We start from the raw sequence: 24,561 nt of genomic DNA, 5'->3' as shown, positions 1-24,561 counted from the left end.
TGAAAAAGAAAAAAAATACTTCTTCATTATGTCAAAACACAATTATGGGCCGAGTTTCGTGCCCGGGCGAGGCTTCTGGGGCGATATATTGTGATTACAGACACACACACACACACACACACACACAGCCGCATTTATTATTATGTATAGATTTAAATCGTTTCAAAAACATAATGATGTATTTTATTAAAACAGGTGATTTTATATTGGTTATAATTTTCAAAATAGTTTTATTTATTTCAATTTTTAAACCCTTGTTTTTCAATTAAACAAAAAATATCAAAATTTCTTTCGAAGTTTTTTTTTACACCATGATTTTGTCACTACATTTTAGTTAACTTTAAAACTTTGTCTCATTTCGGTCTGACTAGACTGCTCAAATCTCATTCGTAGCACCACACCTTATGCTAGTTTGAATTGTTATGCTATTTCAATGGATAAAATTCATCGTCATTTTAAGACCAAACTGAATTTATCGTCAATAGAAATTTCAACCTGTTTCCAACTAACTAATGAGCTCAAATGTTATCTTGAGCTTTATAAATAATGACAATGCATGCTCCAATTATTTCAAAATATAGTTTGATCCTAAAAGCAGGAGCAGGGCCGAAAGTTATATACCTTCATGTTAATTTTACGCATTTCTCGGCATCTCGAGATTTTTTAAGATAATTGAAAAAGCGTTTGAACTCAAATATTAAATTGTTTTTATCTAGGAAGTCCAAGCAAAATTAACTTTTTTACGCTTTTTTTATTATTTTATATAATAATAGTAAAAAAAATGACAAAAATTTGTAATTTTTGATGTCAAATGATTTTGATGTTTGATGACTGCAATTTTTGATGTCAAAACACATAAGGTGAATAAAATTATAGTTTCACAGTTTTTGAGTAATGAAATAATTCGATTAGCTTAATATGTTATCAGAATATGGCAAAGTAATTAAAATTAACGTAAAGATATTCAAACTTTTGACCGCTCTCTAGTTCAAACGATTGAGAAATATTTTTGTTTTTCAGATTGCGGCTATCCCCATACCTTAAGGATCAAAAATCTCAGAATCCATAAAAAAAGGTGCGTTTATTCAGGAAAAGAACTTTTTTGAGTATGATTTCCTAACTTAAAATATCGTCTGCACTCATTAATTTGCATATTGATGGTTAAATTTGTATATAATGCTACGTTGTCTGTAGTGTAGGACACATATATTGGACCGAATATTGCATAGAGCCACATTTTATATTGCCTGCAGAGAGGGGGAGAATGTTATTAATTTTAAAGGGTCACATATTATATGGGCTATAATATAAGGCTACATATTATATAAATGCTATATATAATTATGAGCTATTATATAGCTCTTCATACTATAATAGCTAATACAGTCGCAACAACTACGGTGCTGAGGTATAATAACTTCAAAGGTATACCGTTAAGGTTAAAATCACTTTGGCATCAGGTTAACCGTAAGCGGTTTCTGCAGTTTTCGCTTCAATGTAATACAATAGACAGCAGTGTCTAACAGCAGTGTAATTGACATAAAATATCATCAGTGATAAATTAAATGGATTTTATTTTAAAACTCATTGCCGCTTTTCGTGATTTTCTTCCCGTTGTAAAGTAAATCCTGGTTAGTTTCATCAATAGGGTCTTTTAGAAAGTTAATTTGTTCCAATGTTCCATTATATTCAGGATTGGGTTTTTATTTCACCGGTGCGGAGTTGACAGCCGTAAATGGCCCTAGATTTAATTTATTATGTTTTTATCTATTTTAAAATATATTGACTAATATTGAAGTGAGCTATTTTAAAAACCATGAAATTTTGAAAACTTAAAATTGGGAAGTTAAAAAGATTCAAAACTATTAAAATCACAATAAATATTACATTTTGAGTTCATATAATAATACTGCATATAAACTATTTGCACTTCTGTAACTAATTGATGATAATTATGTATTTGTACCCAATTCATAAAATTTTTAACTGAATTAATATTAAAAAAACATAATTCCTTGCTCAGTAATTTCTGTAATTACCTTATTATGAAATTACGAGTAAAAAAATTTTTTTAAGTTATACAAATTTTAACATTTTAATAAATTAATCTAGCTGAAATAACCTTATATGATTGAATAACTTTGCATCAGTTAATAAGTGATAATTATTCAATAATAACCATTCAATGACCAATAATGAACGATAACCATTCAATTTCGATCAAATTTTGTTGTAAATTATAAAAAAAAAACATTGTTAAAGAAAAAACTAAGAAGAAGAAAAAAAACAATTAAAACACAAATCTAGGCAAAGTTATAAAATAAGTGAAAAGAAAAAACAAATAGGAAACAAAAAATGCTATACTATATATAGCTAAGAAAATTGAAACTTACTTGTTGAATCCTAACTATTACTTTCAATTTTCTAAAAATATAAGCTCTTGCAGACAGCTTAAAAAAACTTAAAGTGATAAACGCAGATTTAACATTTTTATACTAGCATTTATCGAAGTGAATGAGATTTTCTAAAGAAATATTTCAATTCCGTTTTGGTTTTCCAGGGTTGCTATAATCTTAATAATGTAATTTCACATTTGCAATGTTCCAATCTGAAGTCGCCAATTTAAAATCCTCGATTAATAAAACTTGAATTTAATGATACTGACAATATTTACATTTTGATTTTCCTAAAGAGTATTAAAATGTGTCGAAAATGCTTTGTTATTTTAAAAAATGCTGACAAAGATCAGACCTAGTAACGAAACATTTTATTTCCAATTTTAGTTATACAGTCGAAAGCTTAATAGTATATTTTATTAAAACAAATGATTTTGTATAAGTTTACGATTTTCGAAATGGTTATTTTTTATCTCGAATTTTTAAACTGGTGCTTCGAGCAAAACAATATCAAAATTTCTTTTCAAATCTACTATCTCTGTCCAAATTATTCGAAGCACCATTAATTTCGATTTAAAATCTTAATTATCAGGTGATACTGTACAGCTTTATTAGTTTTACGCGACTGAAACCGGTTTACACTTGTTTACATTAGTGTATCAATTGGTTAAATTAGACTATTTATATTATATATATATTCGATGATTGAATAAATTAGACGATATAATATATAAATATAGAGTATTTATATCTGGTATTATATCAGTATATTATAATAATCAGACCAAATTATTAGGCCCACTGTAGTGTTTGATTAATTGCATGTTTTGCACGAGTTTATAGGCAATACTTTCATATTTACCTATAGATGAAATGGGTTTTAATTCAGGAGATTTTTTAGATACTTCCTATTTGTATTTATTTTTTTGCATTACAAAGTTACCAATTAATACATGAACGTAAACAAATGCAAACCGGTTTTAGTCAAGTAAAAACAATAAAGCTGTATAGTATCATATGATAATTAAGATTTTACATAGAATTTTCAAGTGCGTCTGTTAATTTGGACAGGGACTGTAGGTAAATTTCTTTTTGATCTAAATTTCTTTGAAGTTTTCTTACAGAATCACTTTTCTACTACCTTTTAGTGAACTTGTTTTCGTACCTGTAAGGTTAGAATATTAAGATCAAAAGTTCGTAAACTTTCCGATTGACTAGAGAGCTTAAATGTCATTCAGAGCACCTTACTTCATCCTAGTTTGATTCGTTTCCTGTCTATATTTCATGACTAAAATGAGTTTATTGTCAATAAAATTTCCTCCATTTCCCGACTAACTAAGATGCTCGGATGTTCTCGAGAACTTTATGCAGAAGGAGGGAGAATACAAGTTTCAATCGTTTCACAAAATAATCTGGTTTTCAAAATATAGTTTGGTCTAGAGAACGGGCGAGAAAGTTTACACTCTTTAATGTTAATTTAACTTTTTGCGTAATTCGTCATTTCTCAAGAACTAATTAAACGAACAGACATTTTTTTCTTCACACAATACTAAAATTATTTTAACCAATTACAGTTAATAAACTACACATAATTTTTCACAAGTATTTCGTATTAATTATTATTTTATTTAATAATAGTAAAAAAAAACTTCAAATTGTAAGTAAAAAATTTTTTTCTAAAATATGTCATTTTAAATGACAAAATTCAAAACAATTGAACAAAATCGGTCGAAAACTTTTTGAGCTGAGCTACTGAAACTACACAGGAGTTCCGTGAGTTGGGACATTTTTTTTAACCTTTAATGGTTTATGACACCTGTTGCAGGTTTGTATCCAACCAATAATACCTTATTTGTTTAATATTAATGTTTTTAATGGAATTTGTTAAAAATTGTAATAAAAAAGAAATAACAAATTAAAAAATCTATATTTTTCTAATAACAATACATTGAAGAAATTTCTAAGAAAATTATAAAATTACAAATGTTTGCATCAGTATTTCTCTCATTGAAGTTCGAGATTCAGTTGTTGTAATAAATAATATCGGATTTTAAAAGCTATGCGCAAATCAATAGTAATAACTGCATAAAAAATAGAACAAAAATTTCTTCAGAAAATAAAACCAAGTTTTTTACATTATTATTCTTTATTTTTCATTACTCCCAAATGAGAAAAAAAAACCTCAAGCTTTTTTTACCACTAGGATGAGCGAGAAAGGCATTTTCTGAATCTTGAGAAAAGATAAAATCTTGCACAAATTTCTGCAGAAAAGAAAACCAATTTTTTTTTATTTTCCAAAGGAAAAATCCATCTATAAGAACTTTGTAACGTTCTGCGACAATGTCGTCCTGTCGCAACGGGGGCAAGAATTATTATAAAACACAAAATGAGAAAGTAATTTTTCATGTTTTAACTCAAAAGCTGACATCAAATGAATTATCAAATGTACTGGAGGAATTTCTGTGAAAGAAAAGCATTGTTTTTCGTTTAGACTGTTTACGAATTTTTATGAGTCATTGAAATAGATACCGTCTCGTAACTTAAAACAGAAAAAAAAAGGGGGGGATGTACAAAGAAAAGAAAATACTGAATTTATTAATACTTAAAAAATTTTCCAATTTCATAATGAATGTATTTTTTAACACATTATTCACAATATTCTTGTATTAATCATAACTCCTTAATTTTAAATATTTATTTTTATTATTATATGCTCAAAGATTATTTTTTTAGTTGTCAGCATTTAAAGATTTTGTTACTTGTGATAATGAAGTATAAAAAAGTGTAATTTAAGTAATGTAATTTAAATGATATCTCAATTAATAAACTATTACTATAGAACAATATATAACTATGAAAGTGCCTTTATATGCTTTGTGTTATTTGACAGAAAAAGTTACAAGTTGAAATTAGAAAACGATAGTGAAACGATGACCACTATTGAGAAATTTTTTCGAACTTTAAAATGATATTTTTAATACTGTAAGAAAATGTATGGATACTATATTTTTGAACAGAAATAATTTGTTAGCAGAGTAAAGTTTGATAGCTATTATCAGTCGAACATTTGACTAATTTTTTACAGAAAATATAAACAGCAAAGTTTTCATATCCTTTAGTTGTGATTTTCGAGAACTAATTGCGGCGTGACGTCATGAGGTGGGGAATCTTAGCTTCAGCTTTGAGTAAAGAATGAACCAGCCCTTATTTTCTCTTTAGCCCTGCTAAAATCCAGTCTTACAGTTTATTACAGTTCTTTTTTAAAACCATAATTGAGCTTATTTTATTCAATCTCATCTTATACGACAAAAACTATTAAACTTTACATATACAGCAAAAACGCAATCGCTGCGAATTCAACTGCCTACATAAATCTTACTTTCAAAGACTTATTAATGAAACAATGAAAACAATTTACTCACGTGAAAGATTTCTGAATTAATTTATAATTTTTGTAGCATATTTACACATGTTTATGAACGTTTTTTATAAGTCGTGGTTCCGCCAAAAGAAATTAGAAACCACTGCTGTATATTTCATATTTTCTTTGTGACGTGTTTTAATAGTTTTTGTTACTTTTCAATTGGACAAGGTCCTTTAAAGTCGCCGTATTGTTGTATTATAATACAAAGTATTATTGTCCTTACGCCAAACGCTCGGAAGCTAAACGTTCGATTCCCCCCTTGAAGATGGCTTGTAATACAACTCTATAATTTATACTGTTTGATTTATTTGGTTGCTAATGTCGAACTGGAGCTACACTAATAACTTTTTATTACCGACGTTGAACAGCCGACCCAATTTTAGGTTTACGACTACTAATGTTCACCTCCGCAGCCTTGTAAATTTGAACCAATCCAAAAGACAAGAAAACTCTTGGATCAGTACTCCCAGAGGTACAATTTGCTACGGGAACATGGAGGACTTTGGGACTCGACAGATTTAACGTGCACCTATCACCATTTACTACACGGAAAGTCTTCGGCTGGGGGGGGGGCAACCATGCTATCCCGGCCCTACACTAATGACTTAATGATCTGGTGAAAATGCTTGAACACACTATACTATCACTCTATTTAGATGGGACAACAGATGGTGATAGAAATTATCCGGTCTCCTCACAATGCTCCCAGACCGTGCGTGAATTTCTTCTGACTTTGAAATTTCTGCGATTTTCATAAACATTACATAAGATTCCGTTATATACCCGTTACATCAGACTCGATTCCGAACAACTAAATCAGACAGCTGCTCTTTACGAAGTATCGAACCCCGCTCCTGGGCGTTGTGAATGAAGCCTCTACTCTCCACACCAACAGGGAAGTATCTATTCCTTAATTTGACCAAGAATTATAAGTCAATCGAATAATAAGTCAATCAAAGAATGAGGAAAATTATGAAAAAGATTATTAAAGTATGGGTGTACTGAGTCCTAAAATTTTGATATGTAAGAGTACTGTATACCATTTCATAGTACTAGTACTTTCATTCATTTTGCACTAGAGCTGCATGATGTGGTATAAGCGATGGACTAGGAAACATCCCTGAGGGCGATCCAGAGACAACATGCATACGTCACATCCCGTTTTACAGGATAAACATATTTACACAATATCCATAGATCGTAATTTTGACCTGAACAACAGCACGATCGAACTCTGTTCTAGTTATCACAGAGTTATTTATTTGTTATGGCAACTTGGAGGACTTTGTGACCCAAACAGATTTAGAGTGCACCAGTCACTATTTTGTACGCGGAGAGTCTTTAGCTGGTGGAGATCGGACTCACCACTTCTCGGACGGCCTAACGCCTAACCAACCAGGCTATCCTGGCCCCGTTGAAAATTACATCTTTTTCCAGGTCGGTTCCTGGTACCCGGCAAAAAATTTATTTTTTGTTAAAACTCGGATTTATGTTCCGATAGGGTATTAAAATAATATAAAATTTTATAATTTTCTATAGAAAAAGTATTTTGCAAGGTAAAGTTTGAATGAAATTTACAACGCACCTACATAAATATGAGCGTCTATTTAATTTTAGTTTTATTTTAAAACTAAATTTTAAAAAATGAATCTAAAAAAAATTGTGATGAATGTTTGGATTTATAATGATAGACGTAAAACTTAGTTGAAGTTGAGACATCTGCTAATTGGGAACTTTATACTTAATTCATTTTTCATTTTACTTAACTTTTCTATAGCATTCAATAACGTATCGTCTGTTAAATGAAGGAAATTTTTAAAAGAGTTCAATAAAAAGACAGTATATTGAATGAAAAGCATTTTAAATATCAGGATTTAACTTTTAATGACCCGATGACTATAAACGTAACTATCGTGTCACGAGATATACTTAAGTACAATCTGGGGCGGATTCAGAAATTTTTCCTGGGGGGTGGGGGAGGGTCATAGACTCAGATCCCCCCCAATTAATTTGTTTCATAATAAGGAAAAAAATTATATATTTCTTGAAAAAAACGCTGCTATTAATGCTAGAATTCTCATTTATTTTTTTTATAACGAACAATAGAACAATACATAAATAATTCAAGTATTCAAAATCTTTAAATACTAAATGTAATGCGTTTTTTAGAAACTTTGGCAAATCTGTCCATGATTTTTTTAACATCCAAATCAATTTCTCGATATATGTTTCATAATGCGAGTCCATTCATAATTAATATTTATAGTAATTTTTAAAATACTTTATTTCTTTTGTAAACTATTAAAAAAAAATTCTTTTTTTTTCCCTCCAAAGTCTTTTTTTTTGGGGGGGGGCCATGAACACTATGCCCCAATCGCCACTGCGTACAATTTCTAAAATTTTTATGTACTTGGTGAGCTTATCATATTACCGATGTTGAACAGAAGATTCATATATCGGTTTTGTTCTCCCTAATGTTATGATTCTACCTCAGAATCCAATTAATTTTGAAAATTCAAAAGATATTTTATGTGCTAGTTCATGCAAAAAAACGCAAATTTTCTTTCTAGAAATGAAATTAACGTGTATTTGTGATACAGGGAGAAGAAAACTATGAAACATTCGCATGGTTAGCCCGGTAATTGGAGAATTTTAACCAGATTTGTTGGAAATTTAATTTATTGAGTTAATGGTTAAAAGAGATATGTTTTAATAAAAATAGAGATTTAACTTACTGATGACTAATTATAAAATACAACATGCTATTCAGAATACTTAGTGCATAGAAGTAGTCACCATTTTTGTTATTCAGTAACATTAAAATTTTTAATTGCCGTAAGATACGATGTACATAAGAGTCTCTAAAGTTATATTTACAATACAATATAAGGTTTAAATCATTAATTTAAAATACATTTATACACTAACTCTTAAAAAAAATTTAAATGTAAATCGAACATCCGCGTAGCATATAGCACTGAAAAAATTTTAAGACGAATGCAAACTAGGCTTAACAGAAAGAAATTATACATTATAAAATCAGTTAATACAGAACTCAGATATTTTAAAATTAAAGATAATTATCATTATTATACAATTAAAAACATACATACATATTTAGCGGCGACATTTTGCTTCAATTGATCACTGTTGGAAATTACAATGATTTCTTTCCATTATATTCCAAATTATAAACAAACTACTACTAAATATTCAACTTGGCGTTTCTTGATATTTAAAGCTCGCCAAGCGCCAAATTTGGTGTTTTCGAAAGAGAAATTCGTTCTCGTACGTAGTGAAAGTTTGCTCTAAGATTTTTAGATTTAAATTACATATTTTGTATCGTACATAAACGCTTGATTTGATGTTATGTTAACCCGAAATAAAGTGTTCCTTTGCGCATTTTTTTGGGTTGTGCAACATTTTATTTGGAGAGATATTACACCACAGTTTTCACAAAGTACTCTGTCAAAAAGTTGGTGAATAGTTGTCCCCATTTTTAGTGCTGAGGTATTCTAAAAATTGTAACATTTAGTCACATTTTTTATCCACTTTTTCATTGATATATTTTTATTTATTTATTTATTCAATATTTGTGTGTTTCTTTACAGACAATACATATCTTCTTTTCATGTGGAATTAGAATAAATTTATGGTTTCATTGAAAAAACATTTGGTTTAAAAACAAGAAAATTTTTAGTAATATGTTCGCTCTAAATTCTTTTAAACCATTGTTACTTTGTCAAAGTTATGTAATTGTTTGCACGATAACTACAATTTTTTTACTTAAAAATATATTTAATTTACCTCAGCACAAAAAAAAGTGGCAACTGAAAATCACAGTATGGGATTCGAACCCAGTGCCTCTCCCTCCAGCTGGGAACTTGCTTGTCTGGTGGCCAACCTTCCAGTCCACGGTGATACGTGAAGCCTGCCACAGTTTCGCTTCAAAAGCTCTCTCCCCTCATCTTCGCAATATACGTTTAGGGGCCCACTGTGACCCCCCTAATTGGCCTAACAAAATTCTCTTCAGCTGCCTTGTTTGGACCATAGACCCCTTCTTAGGGTCCAAGTTTGAAAATTATACTTTGATATTAAAGGGAGCTAGGGTGTCTTGAAATTTGATCCTTTTTTGAGCCATTTTATTTTTTTATTCTTTTTTTTTATTATTCCATTACGCTTTCTTTGCTGGATTTCACACACAGAAAACACCCCATGCATGCTAAAATATCCAAAATGTTACAAAAGAATCCAAATAAAAGCAAATAAACTGATTTTCCTGGATTTTCCCAGTTTTTTCCCATTTTCCCAATTAAAAAAAATATTTCCTACATGCAGGACCCACCAGAATATCGAAAAACACATAAAAAATAATATAATTTTAAATAAACAAAAAAAAAGGAAACTTTTTTGAAAATTTGTCCCTCCCTGGGATTCGAACCCAGGACCCCTCCCTCCAGCAGCGAACTTGCTTGTCTGGTGGCCTACCTTCAAGTCCACGGTATAACGTGAAGCCTGCCACAGTTTTGCTTCAGAAGCTCTCTCCTCTCATCTTCGCAATATACCTTTAGGGGCCCATTGTGGCCCCCCCTAATTGGTGTATAAAAATTCTTTTCGGCAGCCATGTTTGGATCATAGACCCCTACTTAGGGTCCGAGTTTGAAAATGATACCTTGAAATTAAAGGGAGCTAGAGGGTCTCGAAATTTGCTCCTCAGTTGAGTTGTGTGCCTCCTATTGCCCAGTTGAGTTGAGTTGTTTCTCTCCTGCTTCCAAGTTGAGTTGAGTTGCTTGCCTCCTGCTTCTGAGTTGAGTCGTTTTCCTCCTGTTGCTGATTTGAGTTGAGTTTTTTACCTCCTGTTGCTGAGTTGACTTGATTTGTTTCTCTCCTGCTTCTGAGCTGAGTTGTTTCTCTCGTGCTGCTGAGTTGAGTTGTTTGCCTCGGGTTGCTGAGTTGAGTTGTTTTCCTTCTGCTGCCAAGTTGAGTTGAGTTGTTTCTCTCCTGCTGCTAAGTTGAGTTGAGTTGTTTCTCTCCTGATGCCAAGTTGAGCTGTTTGCCTTCTGCTACTGAGTTGAGTTGTTTTCTTCCTGCTGCCAAGTTGAGTTGAGTTGTTTGTTGAGTAATCATTTTTACGTAATCACTTTTTACGTAATCATTTTTACATAGTCTTTTTTTGCGTAATCACTGTTTTGCGTAATCACTTTTTACGTAATCACATTTTGCGCAATCTCGTTTTGCGTAATTTTTTTTTTGCGTAATCATTTTTACGTAATCGCTTTTCGCGTTAATATTTTTTAAATAATCATTTTTTCTTGGTTTTTGTAATCATTTTTTCTAAGCAGTTGTACAACATCAGCCACTAATTTTAAGCGTACACCAGAAAATTGAATATTTAAAACTTGAACAGATTGAAACTGTGCGACTCTATCTGTAATCAGTATGTGTTAATATTTCTTTTTTTTTTAATTTCATATTCAAGGAGATTTGGTTTGATTTTAAAAGTATTCATGTTTTTAAAATTTTAATAATGCAACGAGGCTAGAAAAAAAAGCAAAAACCCCTAAAGATTCTCCGAAGTCCTTACGACTGCCGTAAAAAACAAAATAAAAATAAATAAAACTGATAGTTTTATTTTCTTCCTTCTCTGACTATTTGAAAATTTACAATAAAATTAGTGTTCAATACAAGCATATATGTGTGTTATAAAGCAATTTCTCTATCAGTCTGTTTTAAATACAAAACTCTTTTTCTATAATTCACTGATTTTCAACAAAAGAGAAATCATAATGAGAGAAATCAACATATAAAGATTCAATTATAAAGTTTACTTATCATCAATTGAGAACTTTAACTGTATATGTTGAATACATTTTAAAGGTGTAGAATATTTCTAAACACCCGGTGGCTGAGTGGTAACGCTTCGCGCTCCCGTGCCACAGCTCCTGGGTTCGATCCTCAGGCCGGGCAAGGTTCTCTCAGCCTTTCATCCCTTCAGTGGGTCGATAAATGTGTACCATGCATGCTTGGGAATTAAACACTGGGGGACCCGCGTTCGGCTGGCCACCTGACCGGAAAATATGCTCCTGCACCCCAGGTTACAAGGTCAAGAAAACTGAGATGGACACAGTAGGCCTTGGCCCTCTATGGGCTGTCGCGCCACTGAGTTTAGTTTTAGAATATTTTTGATTGTGATTGTAATAATTGAATTGAGTGTAATTAATAATTGATTGCAATAAATATTTATTTTGCATTATAATGTAATATACACTACGTTTTTCAAGTTAGCGAGAAAAAAGGGAATAATTCGATTTTGCCACTTCTAAAACAAAAAACGATGGACGCATTACTTTCTGAAGACGGAGAAACTGTTGATAGGATTATCACCAACTTTAATTCCTCTTTCTCTCCATCGCTAGAATGTTGTGCGCCTATATTTTTCGTTTCAGGTTTGACAAAAATATTTTTTTTCTTTTTTGTCCCCCTGAAAACGTAGTTCTGAAGAGAATTTTTCACGCTCTGTGTGGTCAGTCAGGGGTATTGACAGTTTGATTGATGAAATCAATTAAGTAGTTCACTCTTCAACTATCTTTTTTGAATACTTGTTGAACGCAATGCTTGTTTACAGAATGATTTTACCTTTTTACATTTTATATTTAAATAATAATTGATTATTGGAACAATGTCATTCAAGTTTTTCTTAGAGAAAAAAAAACTTGTAATAAATAAAATAAAAAAATTAAATATGAAAAATTTAATATTGTGAAGTTTATGTTTCTTTATTTTTTATTATTAAATTTTATTTATTTAGTGATTATTATCACTACACATAGCGTATATAATTGCTATTAAAATCCTTTAATTTCCTACAGTTTTCAATCTTGCACAGCTGCTCTTTTTTCTTTTATTCAATCTAAACCATTATCCTTATCATCCTTCTAAGTTATATCTCTGATTTGGAAAGTACATCATTTAGAATATAATTTCATCATCAATATTCAAAATGTAGCTAAGTGTAATTTCGACTAGTATTAGTTATTTCCTTTTTTCCCATTTCCTTATAAAATTGAAGTTTTTAACTCTTTGTGTACCAAATAAATTTCCTTGTTGCTTGTAGATAGTACATCCATGCAGAAACCGAAAATATTGCCGAATCCAAAAATATGAAAGATGACATGGCTTGATAACCATTGTTAAAATATTTTTTAAAACTTGATTATTGAAGTCTGAATAAAACTTTTTAAATTTTTCGCCCTAGAAAATTTTGTTCTTCCATTAAGAATTCGTAAACTGATGTTACAGCCTTTTTTAGAAAGAAAAAGAAAGTTCATTTGCTTTTTTCCCCCTATTTCTCTACTGCTTGCTCTCTATCGATACATTTTTTCCATCATTTTTAATTTTATAACACGCGCGCTATCAATAAAAAAGTTATACAGTTATAAATAAAAATACTTAATTACATTACTGATAACTTTTAAAAGTGTAATTTATGAGTTTAATGAAGAAAAAGCATTCATATATGTTCATATTACTAATAATACAAGTCTTAAGAGTTATTTTTCCATACTTAAATTGCTCAATTTAAAATTTAGGAAATGTTTTCGATGGTTATGAATGGAATAATAAATTGAGTGTAATTCTATTCACTTATATTTATATTACAACAAAAGCTGCTTGCTCGCTATTTCTGAGGAAAAAGCATAAAATAACTGTTATGATTAGTTTTAAATCAATTTGTTTTAATTAAACTGATATTTTAAGAATGTTTAGAGAATTAAAAGTCTGGAGCAGTAATTCCCAAAGTGGTCTATATGGACCCCCAGGGATCGACAACAACCTGCAAGGTGTCCATGTCTAGAGAAAAAAAAGTAGGAGTCCATAAAATGAAAATGGGGGTCAACGATAGTGGATCTCATATAGACAGGTCGTGACTCTTATTTTGGCATTTCATGAATGGGATAATCAATATACACTGATGCTACCTACTATTTACTTACATTCATTATATTATCTTAAAATATTAAGACACATATCTATCTACATTCCACATAATTTATAAAAGTAGCAATGAAGTAAAAATTTTATTAAAATTAAAGTTATTAGGAATATTTTTTGACATATGAAACTGAATTATTATAAACTAGCAGCTGCCTGCAGCTCCGCTGGCATGCGTTTTTATTTTCTCTGTGCGTAAGGTTTTATTTTGTAACAATAAAAATATTTTTCAGAGGTAAAGTGTAGCCTAGCCTGTGTCAACTCTTTAGCTTGCTAAACCTCCTATTTTCTCTGCTCACAAGATCACGGAGATTTGTTGCTTAACTTTTATGTAAAAACGTAACAAACAGACCGATAATACACTACTACAGTTTTATATACAAACTTATTTCCGCAATTATAATATTAGTAGCGGAGTACGGGTTTTATTGTGTACTACTTTATTCCACTTACAAATTAATTAAATTAAATTAGTAATTAAATTAGTTTGAATTTAATTAATAAATGTATAAAATTAAGATGCGTTTTTTTCGTAAGTTTTTCACACTACACTTCACTACTGTTTATTCCTATTTTTTTTAATTTCATCTTAAACTTCAATTTTTAACGAAATAGAAATAAAATAACAACGAAAGCAACAAAATGTTTGATTCAGTATTAGCAAAAGAAAACATAAAATTAATATTTTTTCCCTTCAAATCAAAACAAACTTTTACTATCAGTACAATTAAAATGCTAACATACTATGAACTCTTAAATAAACTCACAACTCTTCTGTTATAGTGATTTATGATGACAGCTATGCCACCCCTCAATTAGTACCCAGTCAAAATAATTAATAAGGAAAAAAAATACCAGCCAAAAACTCGGGCTAGCCGCTTTACGTGTAGAAATCACGCTCGAGTTATTTCGGGGCAGGCGCCAGGAGGGTTAATAGATATTCTCTTCATTCAACTTGGGACACTTTAGCAAAAAGTGTCATTTGGCAAAATAATTAGGAAGGTAGCTACTTTATTTACGCTGCTGTAGTGCTGCACAATTCGCGACGTTTTTTTAGAAACATTTCTGAAGATGATACGATCGCAGTTTCGTTCCCTTACATAGGGGATGGCCCCCTTGCATCTGTAGCCCGACAACTCTCGCGTGAAGTTGAGCATTTTTTAGTAGAGCAGTTTAACGAGGACCGATATCGCGCCCCATAGGTCCCTTTGTAGGCTGATCAAAGTGGTTATCCGTCCACCTACTGACCGCTGCCAGTGAAGCTTGTAATTGGTGAGTTACCGAGATTTGTGTCTTATGATCAGTCCACTGTGAGTTATCATAACTTTGGTAATTGGTGATAGAAATGGGCTACAGGTGGGGTACAGCAGAATTCTCTACCTATAGGACAATACTTTACATGCCTTTATCATAAGCGTGTAGAGAGTCATAAAAGGAGGAAGTACACAAGTTTCTATCTGAATTTTTAAATAGATTAAAAACTTTTATGCTAGGAAGCTATGTGGAACTGAAAACTACCTTGAACATAGTTATGGAAGAAAGTGTCATGGAAATTTTGAAAATTATTTTAGCTAAATAAATACGAGAAATATTTAGAAAGGGGAAAATATCGTAGTACTTTCCTGTCCAATCTAGAACAAGAAGAGAGGGAAGGGAGGAGGGTCAAAGCATGGAATCGATCTTTTCCCTACATATGTGTTCGTCTTTAGTAATCGCGAATACTTTCAAAAGGTGCTTATAAACTAAATTTGACATACATCCGTAAAAATTATCAAAAGATATGACTCGGCATCGTCTCAACTATGTTTTGTTAAATAAAACAACTTTTTAAGAGGTGAGACTAAAATTCTAGCATCATAAAGTTTACGTAATAACATGGCATAATGGTTACTTAATAACACGTAGATCTACCATCATGATTAAGCGGTTTAATGCATTTTCTAGCCAATCAGTTGCACGCTCCTACTGTTCCGCAGTGGACTGATTGTTAAGACTCGGTTCCTAGCAGATCACCGAAGTCAAGCATCACTAGCTGTGGTCAGTGCGCGGGTAGGTGACCACTTGGATTAGTCTGCGTAGGGACCGAGGGCGTGCGGTATTGGTCCTCGTTAAACTGTTCTACCGTCAAGTGCTCGATTTCGCGTGCAAGTCGTCGGGCTACCGAAATGGGGGTACCATCCCCTCTGGAGAGGAGCAAAATTGTGATGGCATGTCTTCAGATCATCCTAAGGGATGTTTCCCAAACCGTCGCCAATAGCCCATTGTGAAGCTCTAGTGCGACGTAAATAAACTACAACAGCAACAACAAGCTCATATCACATCATTTTCCAGCATCAAATTAACAACTAACTCACCTAATTTTGCTCTACAGAAGCTATAAGCCAAATCGTAAGTTTGATACAAAAGCAAATACATCGCAAGTAGGTGTTGATAATTTTGGGCCTGTAAACATTGAGTTATGAATTTTCTTTTCGAAATATCTTTTAACTTTAATTGTATAATATGTATTAGTTCATTACTTGATATCATTAGTTGTTAAGTAACTTGTATACAAGGATATTAAGTTTGCAATATTCTATCTCGACCTTAAAACCTCTCTAGTTCGTTTTCCTTCTGGGGTCCATGTGAGAGCAACAGTTCTTTTGTCTCCAGTCATTATTTGTAAAATAATAAATACAAGTACTATTCAAGTTAATTTAAAGACAACTGCAAGCTTAAAGCAGTGCATCAAATTTAAAATACCAGTTTTTTTTAATTGATTATAAAATCTCTAAAATTTCCTTTTTCTAGAATGTTATCTAAATGGTTTGAGAGTTGGTGTGAATTGGATTGTTTTTTTTTTTTCTCTCATGTTGGTAACTTAGCTTATTTATGTATTTAATTTAAAATATTATTTGCTTTCTTACTTAGAAGGTGAAAAGGTTGAACATCCTTGAAGTATTTTTGGATACTGAAGATGAAGTATTTTGGATGCTATGAAAGAATTGATGTTGGTATCACTGGCAGTCAAAAACAAAAAGCTATCAGCTGACCTGATGGCTAGTTTTTAATTAAACTACCCTTCTATTTTTCGAATTTTATGTTGTTGCATGTGGTTAAATGAAATCATTGCTTCTTTATAATCATGTTTTATGTAAAAAAAAAAATCCTTTTAACTGTCAATTTTTCTAAAGTATAAAAATCAATAAAAAAAACTAAACTTATATATTTTTTTTTATTTTCCTTCTGAAAAGACAGCTAGTTTTTTAAAGTGGCCATTAAAAATTTCTCACATTTTCACCAGATATTAACGTAATTTTGTTAACTGAAATACATTAATAAATTAAAAATAAATGTTCATTAAGCGTTTTATTCTTTTCTAGTGAAAGTTCATAAAATTTTAATAAATACTTGTAAAAAATACGAACAAACATTTATATGCATCTTAAAATTTTTTTAATTTCCATAAGCTTTCAGTGTATAAATAATAGCTAATGTACCTCTGCAAGTGTATAAATAATTATTTTTAGTAAAATCACATTTATTCGATAGGAACCTGAAACAAAAGTTGAATCTGTTGCTTTGGATACTCATCATTATGAGCAACAAGAAGATATGGCCAGAGCTTTGGAACGAAGCACGAAAGATCATAAACAAATCAACCTGTGTACATACAAGATGATTCAACCAAGCAAGCTACCATGCCTGACTACAACTCTGTCTTCACTGTTTCATCTGGTAAGTAAAATTTTTGCTGATAATAAGTTATTAAAAAGTGTAATATTTTTAACTTATTGTATTAATCTATATATAATTAAAACATTTTAATTTTAGTAGAAAACATTTATAAATAAGAATTTTTCAAAGTACTTCTTTTTTCAAGAAATAAAAATATTTTTTCTTCATTAAGAAGGATATATATTGTCCTAATTTCTTATGGATCAAGAAATTGTGCAAAGGTATTTTAATTGACAATCACATTTTTTTTATTTATGTTTTTTAATATTCCAAAAAAATCAGTTATCAGTTTTATTACTAATTCAATGGTATATATATTTATTTTTAAAGTCTTACAAAATTATATGCATTTAAGGCACAATTTAGTTTTTCTTACATTGTCAATAGTTAATTCATTATTAACTTTGAAGAAAAATTCAATTATTACAATATACATATAAATTATTAAAATCACAATTTTTTAATTTTCTTTATTTGAGAGTGGTTATGGTTTAATAGCCCTTAAATTCACATTTCTGATTATAATTCCTAATATTTGTGACTTAAAAAGTAACACCTAAAGGAGAAGAGATTTGCCTGAAATATATTTTTTAAATGCAAAAGTTTATTTATGTGTTAAGTAATTTTTTTAAAGAATTGATCATACAAACCAGTTTCCGAATATGAATACTACACAATTCTTTATTTAATCCGTATTCTGTTGTGAATTGATGATCTGAATAATAAATAACTGAATAATAAATGTCCAATGTGTTAAATTAGCTGTAATTTTTTTTTAATTTCTACGTCTCTAATACTAATAAATTAATAGAAATATAGCTTAATATTAGTATGATTTTCAAAGGGTTATAAATTATATGCTAACATTAATGTTTTAATATTTCTGTATATTAAGTTTAAAGGAGATCATGAAGTTTGTACTCCAACAGAACAAAACTGCTCTGCAAAACTCTAAACAATGATTTATATATTTTATTATGTAAATAACATAATAATTTTTTTTTAATATTTAGTATTGTCATTTAATTCCTAATCTTTTAGAGAGTTATTAATTTATAATTCTTACAAGAATGAAGAAAGCATATTATTATTTTTTATTTATTGATTTTCTTTTTTAAAAAAGATGTTTATCATAAATTAAATGCTGAACTTAAGTTTGATTAGGACATAAAAAGGTGAAATTGCTTACAACAAAAGCATTAAAAAAATGATAATTAATTGAAATTAATTTTATTTGCATTAATATCTTTTACTCCTAATTGGTATAGAATAAAATATAAGTATAGAATAATTCTTAATAAATTTAGCTTAATAAAGTTTATCTTCTTTAATTTTTTGTTTTATGAATAATTTTATAAATAAATTTAAACGTGGAATTTATAGTTTTAGTTTTATCTTTTATATTAAATTTACAAATTCAATGTAAATGAACAAAACCTGTTTATGAACTTAGTTTCAACAAATTTCATAAATTTTAATTTTATTCTCTGTGATAATTAAGGATTTCTTCCATTTCATCCAGTTTAGTGCTTGACACGTGCTTGCATTACAAGCTATTAATTTTAGTGCAATCATTACTAATAATAATTCAAAATATTATAATTTTATTGAAAACTATTTAAAACAGCACTAATTCAAGGAATTAATTTTTATGATGGGTCGCTCCTTGGAGAGCAACCCCCCTGTGTAAAGAAGGGACAGTGAGTAAACTTTGTTTTTGTTTTTACGAAAATAATTCGAAATAATATTTTCATTTAAGGTTTGTTATAGTAGTGTAAAGATTAAAGTGTTAAAATTCTGAGTCGGAAACTTAAATCCTTTAATTTTCTTTTAAGATATGTTTACTGGACTGTTCTAAATTGATTATATGGGGAAATTTATTTGAGCTAAGTCAAATAAAGAATGAATAAGTCAATACGGCAAAAGAATTACTCATCGTAAATTACTCAAAGTTGAATTACAAGTTCTTCAAAATAAATATTCTACAAAAAATATGGATATCAAAATAAATTTTTTTTTTTTTTACAAAATAAAGAGTTAAAATTTAACTTAACTATGTCGTATTTGTTAAACTTCTTTATTCCTACTATAATTGCGAAATTTATTATATTTAACTATAAATAAACTAAGATTAAGTTACTAGATATCAGATATTATTTATATAAAATTTTATTGAAAGGTTGATTTGAACTGTTTTCTAAAAACAGAATTAATCCAAAAATGATTATTAAAATAAAAAATTAAAAAAAGTATGTGTTATTAAGAGAGAAAAATATACTATACAATTACAATTTTATGCATTAATAAAAAGATTAATGAAAGTTAAAGAATACTATTTGTTTAATAACATGAGAGAATTGTGATTGCACTATTCCGATCACTGGATACCCATTGGTCATTTTTTTTCTTGGATAGATTTTTCATAAGGTCGTCATAAATTACAAAAGGTCTCTAAATTAATTTTTCTCATTTTTTCAGCCAATGGGCTAAATTGATTTTTAATTCCAGCCAATATACGTTTCGTAGAACAATACAAAATTCTTTTCTTTCTTCAGTATTAATATTTATATAATAATTGCTGCCAAAAAGGAGAACAATAGTTGTGTATAAGTTAACTGTAAAAGGGATATATAATTGCTTTAAAGTAATTTAATGTAACACTATTAAAAATATGCTGTGGTGAAAATAAAAAGAAAAAACTCAGTCTGTAAAACAATGAATTCCAAGAGTTTCAAAAATTATCTTCTTTATTTTTTATTATATCATTTCGAGATGCTTTTATTAATGCTTATATTATCATGATTTTTTTCACGACTCTTAGAATTCTTTACTTAAGATAATAGTGTTGAAGTTGATCTAATCGAAAAGTACGAACGTATGAGAACCTAGAAAAATAACATTGCCACTGACCAATTCTAAAAATTTCTTTTTATATGAAGTTGGAAAAATAAACTGCATTGTTAAATTAATGTGAAACGAGCAGATATTAATAAATTTCCTTCTCCGTCAGAAAACTGAAAAGGTCACTGACCTGTTTTGGGGTTTTCAACTTAACGTTACATTTTGTCAAACACTAGAAACTAATTAACTAAACACTAGATTTAGAAACTTCAAATTACGAAGATATGTAGGAAATTGAACGAAGATTACAATGGAATTAAAAAATAATTCTAAAATTAAGTCAAGATTATTTTTACTCTTAAACTTGTTGGAAAAATAACATATGGGCCGCTCTATGGCAGCAAGAATTCAGCTGCAGAAGTTAAATTTGGTCTGCTGAAAGAGTCAAATTTGTTTATAAACGTAACATAGAGTCTTTATTTGCTTTTAGAAACTCTTATTTGTTTGAAAATTATTACAATTTAAAAGGTTCTTTTTAATTTTTTCTTTAACTAATAAATATTTATCGATTGTTGTAGAAAAATTTATCATTTACGCGATTTTTATAATATCCCTCTTGACTTAATATCAAAAATAGCAAAAATAAAGAAAAAATATTATATCGAAAAAAATTAGGTGTTGCCAAATATAAAACTTTGACATTTCATACCGACATTTGAAAATTTATGTAGAATAAAGAGAAATATGAACTGTTTCCTATATGATCTGCTAAGAAAAAATTACTTCTAATTTATTAATTCTTATTGTGTCGCACATTCTGCCTTTCTAAATGTAATTTTTTTAAGCACAGTTATTTATTATTCAAATCCAGCTATCCTTTTTATTTTGTTACAATTAACAATTTAATATAATGTACTTAAATAAAAGTGTAATAATTTTATATTTTGTAGACAAAATGGTTTTTAATCGATTTTTCAGGAAGAAAAAAAAAACTTTTAAGTACAATGTTGAAGAACGGTTTGTGCCCAATGCCACTAGTTCTGAGAAAAAAAATAACAAACAAACTTCAGAATGATAAACTGCTTTTTCCAGAGAACATCTTCAATCTGTAATAACTCTCGGCGAAACCGTTTTTCCTTGTTTTTCATTTGTCAAAACTTAGTAATCCTTAAAATGCAACTGCTGGCAATCCGATCGTAATTTTTATTGAAAAAAAGTGGAAGAAAACGATTGGTACTTGATTTTAAATTATTTCAAACTTGATGAATGAGATTCAACTACAGGGATTATCGAGCGTAGCGAACAAGTGACGGTGCCTCCATGTAGAAAACAAAGATACATAAAAATAAATTGTGCCGAACAACTATTATCAGTAAGCGGTTCAATTGATAAAAATTTATCTGCTGCAGTCAAGGTATAAATTATCGTCACTATCTGAAAAACATTTAATATATTTAAGTACTATTTGCATGTTTACGAAACTGTTTTTGATTTTTTTTTTAAATTATCGTCAAACTTTAACCGGATTTTAATAAATTAATTCGAAAAGAACTGCTCTCTTTAAAAAGGAGGTATGAAAATGATTCGTTGGATTCGTTTTGTACTATGAAAATTGCCAAGTCGATTCAGCAGCATGAAATACTATTTCATTTTTCACCAGTTTATGGTTAAAAGAGCTCCACTTAGTTCTAATTACATAATCATTCAATTTTGTCTAAATAGTTATGTCTTTTCGAAAATATTGATTTGCAAATTGACCGTAAATTTCAAACTATACCAACAGTTTAATTGGGCAAACAGATAAAATTTCGGTACTCTTACCGTTGTTTTCATATTTCAGCCATATTTCTGCTATTATTTCCTAAGATTTAAAACAAAGCACAATTTTAAAATTTGTTAACCTAAAACCCCTTGTGAGAAAAAACAATATTTTTAATTCATGTATAGGAAACATTTTGCAAATGACATTTGACAATGATTCAATGTGTGATTATTATTTTGTATTGTTATGTTTCTTTCATTTTCCTACAACTAGGGAATATTACTGGTGAATGAGTAATTTTTCACAGAATGTATTTTTATTTAAATCTTATATCGACTTTGTAGAAGAAAAAATCGGTAACTTTTTTTAAATCATACTGTAACTTTTGTATTTTTTCCAGCTTTAAATACGATGCTATTTTTATTAACACTTGAATTGAAGTATGTGACGAATGTAAGTGTAGAGAAAGATTGAAACAGAGAAATTTAATGTTTAATTTTGTCTAATTTTCTATTAAAAGAATTGAGTTTTAAAATAAAACTCAATGACGCAATTCTGGTTTTGAATAACTATACCCTACAAGACCCTACTCTTTATATTTTCTGCCATCTATCTGCAGGACTCGAAAACACGTCTAAAATAAAAAATTAGAAAACAGCGCCATCTATGTATTGCATTCAAAACAGTTTTTTTTCCTTAATGTATATAAACTATTTTAAAAATAAATATAATGCTGCATGAAGAAATATTTTTGTTATGCAAATAAAAAATAAATATAATTAACATTTTGAAAGTATAATTTTTATTTTTATTTATATTCTTTATTATAAGTTTAAAAAAAATTTTTTTTTTGCTTAGTATTTTGAAGTTTAATTAATAAAAATATCCTAGTGTATTTTTATTATTTAAAAACGTATTTTAGGAATAAAATTTCCTAAACAATTACTACTTTCAAGTATTGCTTAAAAGTTTAGGGAAAAAAAAAAGTTATTTGCTTTATTAGACTAAACATTTGCTATAACAATCAGAAAATTCAAACACATTTTTTTGAAAATTCACAATTCTTAAGACCATTTAAACTGTTTTGAATCCAGTTTTTGAGAAGTAAGTGATTAAACTAAGATAATTAAGTTTAAAATGAACATTAAAATAAAAAACAGTTTATATAAATAAAAAGTTTACTAAAAGTTTTGTAATAATGAATGTATACCATTTAAAAAATGGTATACATTCATTATTACAAAATACTAAAATTGTAATAAAAGTTAGTAAATTAATGTAATAAAAAGGATATTTCATTAAAAATCCTTGCTCTAAATTCAAGAAATTTATAATTTCAAGGAGGATTTAAGCAATTTACAATATATTTATTTTTTTTCTATAAATAGATTTTTTTATTTACATGAATTTTAAACTTACCTATTCATTTTTGTTTTAAAGAAGGTTTTAAAAAGGAATCTCTGGAAAAAAATTTGTGTTAATTTCATTTGGGGATTACAGTAATAAATTTTAAGCGACCAAAACATAACCAATGGGAAAAGTTTCCATACCGCTTCCTCCTAAAATGCCAAAATACAAACAATAATGGACCTTTAGCCTTTTTTTGCTATCATATAAAATTACTACTTAATTATTTTTTTTTACCATGAATTATAAAAATGATAGATATTTTGTTGAATCCTTTAACGTTAAAAATAAATGTATCCCTTATTCAATAAAAATAATAATAAGTCTTCAATAAAAGAAAGTCTTCAATGAGTATTCAATTCAATAAGTCTTTCTTAAGTACATGTTTAATACAATAAATTTAACAGAATTTTATAATAAGCAATCGAAAAAATAAAAACTTTTTCTCAATGAACAAAGGAATTGTTCTAGTTATAAGTTTTAATATTTATTCTTATTTTTAAGGGAATATGTATTAAATTTTTCTAGAAAGTAAGAATATATTATATTTCGAGTTAAAAATTATACTTCAGAAAATGATTTCAAAAATAAAAAATAAATAATTATATATATATTTATTTAAAAATTGTAATAAAATTTAAAATAATTATTTTTTAATAAAATTATTTTTTTTAAAAAATATAATAGGTAATGCTGCAGAAAGTATATTTAGATTATAGTAAAATAATAAAATTCTAGTTTTTAATATTCTATGTAAAAAATTAGCAGTTTTCAAAGAAAAAGAAAATAATCAATTTTTCTCTCTCAAGAAATACGGTTAATGGTTTATGGATTTTTTCCCCTTCTATCCTGATTTTTTCATAATTTTGAGTTAAAAGCACATTTTTTATCAACTCTGCATCTATTCATTATTAATCTATTGTAACATTACAATTAATTAACGGTATACAATAAAGGTCCTGTAACTAAATTAGTGTAAGAGGCCAAACAACCATTTTATTTTTCGGGCCTGTTTAAGTGAA

The 24,561-nt window shown here is 28.8% G+C and overlaps 1 protein-coding gene across 6 annotated transcripts in view; it reads left to right on the top strand.

Annotated features, from left to right (window-relative positions):
* The first annotated feature begins 16,208 nt into the window (after positions 1-16,208).
* Positions 16,209-24,561, top strand: part of LOC122272689 (uncharacterized) — a 32,225-nt gene continuing 23,872 nt past the window's right edge. For 3 of the 6 annotated variants that reach the window (XM_087158101.1, XM_087158102.1, XM_087158103.1), the window contains exons 1-2: positions 16,209-16,850; positions 17,344-17,529. In XM_087158101.1, the coding sequence (XP_087014227.1) occupies positions 16,788-16,850; positions 17,344-17,529 (249 nt within the window). In that variant the 5' untranslated portion in view covers positions 16,209-16,787. The remainder of the gene's footprint in view (positions 16,851-17,343; positions 17,530-24,561) is intronic. The other 3 variants (XM_087158100.1, XM_087158099.1, XM_087158104.1) reach the window with 2 other exon arrangements.

Source organism: Parasteatoda tepidariorum, chromosome 2 (assembly GCF_982258835.1).
Source record: "Parasteatoda tepidariorum strain Cologne lab strain chromosome 2, Ptep-v5.0, whole genome shotgun sequence".
NCBI lineage: Eukaryota > Metazoa > Arthropoda > Arachnida > Araneae > Theridiidae > Parasteatoda > Parasteatoda tepidariorum.
This window is presented reverse-complemented; position numbering and strand designations above follow the sequence as displayed.